General features: G+C 35.2%; 2 protein-coding genes across 2 annotated transcripts in view; both read left to right on the plus strand.

Annotated features, from left to right (window-relative positions):
- The first annotated feature begins 957 nt into the window (after positions 1-957).
- On the plus strand, positions 958-2,056 carry LOC102587677 (trypsin inhibitor 1-like). The gene is made up of 3 exons (XM_006363610.2): positions 958-1,044; positions 1,276-1,314; positions 1,710-2,056. Exons 1-3 carry the CDS (start codon positions 999-1,001, stop codon positions 1,910-1,912), a joined length of 288 nt encoding a protein of 95 aa, XP_006363672.1. The 5' UTR covers positions 958-998; the 3' UTR covers positions 1,913-2,056.
- A 1,178-nt stretch (positions 2,057-3,234) lies between these two features.
- Positions 3,235-6,280, plus strand: part of LOC102587358 (probable E3 ubiquitin-protein ligase LOG2) — a 5,354-nt gene continuing 2,308 nt past the window's right edge. Inside the window, exon 1 of the mRNA XM_015303559.1 lies at positions 3,235-3,796. Within this exon, the coding sequence (XP_015159045.1) occupies positions 3,360-3,796 (437 nt within the window). The 5' untranslated portion in view covers positions 3,235-3,359. The remainder of the gene's footprint in view (positions 3,797-6,280) is intronic.

Below are 6,280 nucleotides of genomic sequence, written 5' to 3' on the forward strand. Positions count from 1 at the left end.
TTGTGAGGTAGTTGTTTGTCTTCTCAGCGATCCTTCTTACTCCTGTTTATGATCTTGTTCTACTCTAGAAACAATATCATATGAGACTTGTATTTTTCTTTTGATTCAATTGTAATACTTTAGAGGCTTGTACACGTGACAACCAGATTTTGGGGTTAATTTAAGTTGATTATGAAATTTCCGCATTTTATTATAATGGTTGAGTTTTAGGCTGACTTGTCTTGGTGGGATAAGACGAGTGCTATCACATCCATTTTTTGGGTCGTGACATGTCATTACGTACATACAATTACAAACTTTAAATTCATATAATTTTATAAAATATAATTGGTACAAAAAATCAAAATAATAATACAGATAATTTATCCACGTTGAACATGGATCTTTTATTGATAACTTGAACTAAACTTATGAACTAAATTTGCAAAACATAAACTTATGAATTAAATTTTATTTTAGAATAATAACTTGAAATTTGAAATCCATATTTAAAGAAATTTCAAATTTCAAATCTTTGAGCCCCTAATTAAATCCTATGATCAATCACCTAACAAAAGCTCCTTACATACACATTTTTTTAAGAGAAAACTTAAGACTCTTAGCAAACACTAAAATTAATACAAGTACTTTCATGATTAATTAAAGCCTAAAAATCTTGACATTAGTATTATTTAAATGGATCATTTGCTTATACCGTACGTGTTGGATTTTTTTCTCTAAATAACACGGAATATTGCAAAACATTCAACGATAATACAATTTTATTTTAAGTAAAGAAGTACTACAAGAACATCAATTGATACAAAATGTCAACAAATAAATAAAAATTAATTAATAGCTTATAGTCGACAACTCATCAAACTTATCTTCAACAATATCTATTATTATTACTATTCTATGATTACTTATAGAAACACTAAATTTCCTATAAATATCCCCATAAAAACCAAATGAATCGAAAACATAAAATTAAAGCAAACAAAATTAGATAAAAGATCATGGAAAAGTTAACATTCTTGGTTGCTTTCTTGCTTCTTTCATCAAGTAATTAACCCTTATTCTCCTCCTATTACTTCCCACATTTATTATTTTTACTTTCACTATTAAAAAAGCGTGAATTTTCGATGGACCTTTTAATGTGAGAAATTTCATATTCTAACGGTGTTTTAACTAGAATATTTGTCAGAAATTTGCATCTTTTTAGTAGTATTTTTTTCACATTTATTTCTACTTATTGAAAAAAAAATTAATTAATGTAAATTATACTATGAACAGTCTATATTCAACCTCTCACGGCTCAATCCAGTTGTCCAGGTTTGGTTAATAAAACTCTTCATCTCCTGCTTACTAATTCCTATATATTATTATTATTACTCCCTCTGTCCCATATTAGATGGGCATCTCACAAAAAGTATTTGTACCATATTACTTGATCAGTTGGATAGAATTATTAAATTTTACCATTTTATCCCTACAATTAATATGGTCTTTGAAAATTTAAACAAATTTTGAAGATCCAAGAATATTTTTTTTCAAGAGTCTAATTAAGGGCAAAAAAGTAAAATTGATATCTATTAATAATTTCTTACACGGTATAAAATAGGAAGTATCCATCTAATATGGATCGACAGATGGAGCTAGTACATAATTGTTTGTGCATATATAATGTTTCTTATTATTTTCATCATATATGTATAAATTAATCATAGGGGTTAAAAAGGATACATGGCCAGAACTTCTTGGAGTACCAGCAAAGTTGGCTAAGGGAATAATTCAGAAGGAAAATCGAAGACTATCTAATATTCCAAATGTACTCAATGGTTCTCCAGTCACGAAAGATCTTAGATGTAATCGAGTTCGTCTTTTTGTTAACGTGTTGGACTATGTTGTACAAACTCCCCGAGTTGGTTGATTCGGGGGAGAAAATTTATTCACATCGAGTGTTTACGTATATGTATGTTTAGCCCCAAGAAAATAAATTGGAGTCGTATGGTAAATGCTCTCCATGCATGTAATATACTATTTTGTGATAAATAAGTGTGGCTTTAAGTAGAAATATATCCCTTTTTTTAAGATGAATTTTATTGATCGCAAGCTAAAGACAGTATAATTAAATGTTGATCAATATTCAATAAACAGACAATTGATACAAGTCTACTCATTTATATCAAGAAAAATCAATCACAAAATAATTAAATGTTTAATAGATAACTGGCACAAGAGACTTGCAAAACTGTTAATTAAATAATGAGAAGATCGATGATATCAATCACATTTGTAGGTGAGTAAATAACTCAACTGTAGTTGTTTTATTTGGAGACAAATAACATCAATACTAATAGGCTAGTAGTAGGAACCTCTTCGTCGATGTGTTTGCTTCATGTCAAAAAGCTCAAAAACTTGATCTTTTTCATTAAAAAAAAAAGATCTTAGCAATTCTTATCAAGTTTTTTTGTTTTTTCTGAAAAGTATTTTTTTATATTCAATTTTGTATTGGACAAGAAAGGAATTTCTTTTGTGTATGTGCGCCTCAAAAAAGTATAGTACTCGATTCCATTACATGCATCGAGGGCAATTGGAAAAGTCAACATTTTTTGGAATACTGACTATAATATGAATAGATGTTACAGATGATGAATCAATTTGATTCCACATAAAAAAAATATCAAATAAGTGAAACCCAACATAAATAAAATATAATATTATTGATAACGTCGTTAAACATTTATCGAATAATGCAATACCACTTTTAATATAACTTGTTGGTCGTGCTAGCATGGGACTACCACTCCGAAAATGAAAAATGTCAAAATAGAAACAAGAATGAATACTATTTGCATCTAGTATACATGTACATACGTATATGCAAATTCCAATAGGGAAAATGTGTTACATTACTAATCAAAGTAAGATGGATAAACCTCAACATATTATATAATATTTTCTTATTAACATTTATGTGTAGTGGTTTTTTATCATATGTTAATTAGGGAGTTTTTAAGATTCAATTTTCTACTAGTATTTTTTTTTCTCTATTTTTTCGAGTGCATACTTGATGACTTGTCAATATAACATATTATGATATGTTGATTTAAATCCAAACGTTAATACTATTAAAACATGTACATGTTAATTATGCATGCATGCAATAGAGGGATGTAAACTAATGAAGAAAAATTATAAGCCAACCGCTAATACATACAATTAAGATTCAATTAATCCACCTATAACATATTTTACCCTTTGCCAATTGCCATTAACACAAAACTAATTAATCCCTTTACCCATAAGCTTTAATTTGGGAGATAAATTTTGATTTTCAATTTCTAATTTTGGGTAAAAGGGTAGAAATTATTTAGATGGGTAATACCGGAAGTAATGGTCTGAATGGCCGGAGAAGAACTTACAGCCACCGGCGGAGCCACCCGCCACAACCGGAGATCACCGGTAACAGCTACGTATTTGCCGCAGCAACGCCACCATATTCTTATCAGCAAAATCCTAATACTACACCGTATTATCAGTACCCAGGTTATTATCCGCCGCCGTATGAACAGCATTCCCACCACCATATGAACCCTAATTATGCAAATTGGGTTAATGGAGGTTACCCGTGTGGACCACCCATTATACCTCCTACGCCTGCACCCTATGTGGAGGCAGTGGAGCATCAAAAAGCAGTGACGATACGTAATGATGTGAATCTGAAGAAGGAGACTCTAAAGATAGAGGCAGATGAGGCTAACCCTGGAAAATACCTCGTCGCTTTCGATTTCGATGCCACCATACCTGGAAGGTAAACATTATCCTTCCTCTTTTTTCACCTGATGTTCGATACCTGTATTGGGTCCGATTCACAAATTAAGGGTAAGGTGCTCACTAATAAAGAAGCTGAAATGTAGTACTTACTGCTTCACCACAACCATTATTGGTTGTTAAATGTATGTAAATTTGTATATATTGTCCACGAGGTAGTGGTAAAGTATGTCTGCCCAGAGGCGGACCCACCTTTGTCAGAGGAGGTGCACGTGCACCCGTTAACTTTGGAAAAAATCATGTGTATATATGTATATCTATTTTGGTAGAAACTAGGATATTATTAACAGTGCATCCATGAGTAGCATATGAGTGTTCTTGTGCCGCGGATACAAGGCAGAAGAACCACCCGCGAGACCAGGGTTCGAATCCAGCTGGGTTCGCCTCTGTGTCTACCCTCTACCCTCCTCAGATCCCACTTGTGGGATTGCATGGGTATGTTGTTGTCCATGCCATTGAAACAAGGAGAAAAATTGTTTCCTAATTCTACCTTTTCCAAAAATTAAAAACTACTGTAATAAAAAGAATCAGCTTGATCATAAAATAGAGATTTTGTGTAGTTAATATGATGAAGAATGATTTTCTTGAAAAATATTTTATGAAGAAAATGTTTTTCAGTATTTGGTTATGTTGTTGAGTGTTGTCACACTTTGTGCGTGAGATCCAAGAGCATAGGGGATAGTCTCGTCTTCTTATCTTCTCCTAATTATTTAGTAGTAGTATTTACTATTCACATAGTATCTTGTTCTTCATTTTTACTACCACTTGTTGCTTGTTTATCTCGCTATTTTGTGGTTGTTATTTTCTTTTCAATCCTGCTTTGATTACACTTATGTTGTGCCGAGTGTCTATCAAAAACAACCTCTCTATACCTTGCAAACCGCTCCTCAGACTCCACTTGTGGGAATACACTTTGGTATGTTGTTGTTGAATTTTGGGAACTGAGAGAAACGGACGCTTAAGAAAGTTTATAAGACGACAAAGACAGAAGCTAAGTTAGCAGTTACGAAGGCTAAAACGGCAGCTTTCGAACGCTTGTATGTCGAGCTGGGGGACAAAGGTGGGGAGAAGAAATTGTATAGGCTCGCAAAAGCAAGAGAGAGGAAGGCTCGCGACTTGGACCAGGTGAAGTGTATCAAGGATGAGGAAGGCAAAGTATTGGTGGATGAGACCTCCATCAAGCAAAGATGGCGAAGATACTTTCACAAACTTTTAAATGAAAAAGGGGGCGGAGACATTGTGTTGGGTGATTTGGAGCACTTTGAAAGTCTTCGGGACTTTGGGTACTGCAGGTGTTTTAGGATCGAGGAGGTTATACGTGCTATTAGTAGGATGAGTAGGGGAAGAGCGACCGGACCCGATGAGATTCCGGTGGATTTTTGGAAGAGCACGGACAAGGCGGGTATAGAGTGGTTGACTGGGCTGTTTAATGTTATTTTTAAGACAGCAAAGATGCCTGATGAATGGAGGTGGAGTACAATGGTTCCGTTGTATAAAAACAAGGGTGATATCCAGAACTGTAACAACTACAGGGGTATCAAATTGCTAAGCCATAGTATGAAGATTTGGGAGAGAGTGGTGGAGATGAGGGTGAGAAAAAAGGTGTCCATTTCTAAGAATCAGTTTGGATTCATGCCGGGACGGTCGACTACCGAAGCCATTCATCTTATGCGAAGACTGGTAGAAAAATATAGAGAAAGGAAGAGAGACATACATATGGTGTTCATTGACCTTGAAAAGGCCTATGACAAAGTACCGAGGAATGTCCTCTGGAGGTGCTTGGAGGCTAAAGGTGTCCCGATGATTTATATTAGGGCGATAAAGGACATGTACGGTGGAGCCAAGACTCGGGTTAGAACGGTTGGAGGTAACTCGGAACATTTCCCAGTTGAGATGGGGTTGCACCAAGGATCAGTCCTTAGCCCTTTTCTATTTGCTTTGGTGATGGACGAATTGACGCAGTATATTCAGGAGAGGGTCCCATGGTGTATGTTATTTACGGATGACATAGTACTGATTGATGAGACGCGGGACAGAGTTAATGCGAGGCTGGAGGTGTAGAGACAAACGCTGGAGTCCAAAGGATTCAGGTTGAGTAGGACCAAAACGGAATATTTGGGGTGCAAATTCAGTGATGCGTTGGATGAGGCAGATGTAGAAGTGAGACTTGCCACACAGAGCATCCCCAAGAAAGAAAGTTTTAAGTATCTTGGGTCTGTAATACAAGGAAGTGGTGACATCGATGATGATGTCACACATCGCATTGGGGTTGCGTGGATGAAATGGAGGCTTGCCTCTGGAGTCTTGTGTGATAAGAAAATTCCACCTAGACTTAAAGGTAAGTTCTACAGAGTGGTAGTTAGACCGGCCTTGTTGTATGGAGCGGAGTGTTGGCCAGTCAAGAACTCTCATGTTCAGAAAATGCAGGTTGCGGAGATGAGGATGTTGAGATGGATGTGTGGGC

The sequence above is a fragment of the Solanum tuberosum genome, unplaced genomic scaffold (assembly GCF_000226075.1).
Source record: "Solanum tuberosum cultivar DM 1-3 516 R44 unplaced genomic scaffold, SolTub_3.0 scf00436, whole genome shotgun sequence".
Lineage (NCBI taxonomy): Eukaryota > Viridiplantae > Streptophyta > Magnoliopsida > Solanales > Solanaceae > Solanum > Solanum tuberosum.

What these genes read in the sequence shown, in the direction of transcription:
- LOC102587677 (XM_006363610.2), top strand. Translation starts at nt 999, where the DNA reads ATGGAAAAGTTAACATTCTTGGTTGCTTTCTTGCTTCTTTCATCAA. An exon ending in TTTCTTGCTTCTTTCATCAA is followed by an intron (nt 1,045 to 1,275) that starts GTAATTAACCCT and finishes TACTATGAACAG; the next exon opens with TCTATATTCAACCTCTCACG. An exon ending in GGCTCAATCCAGTTGTCCAG is followed by an intron (nt 1,315 to 1,709) that starts GTTTGGTTAATA and finishes AATTAATCATAG; the next exon opens with GGGTTAAAAAGGATACATGG.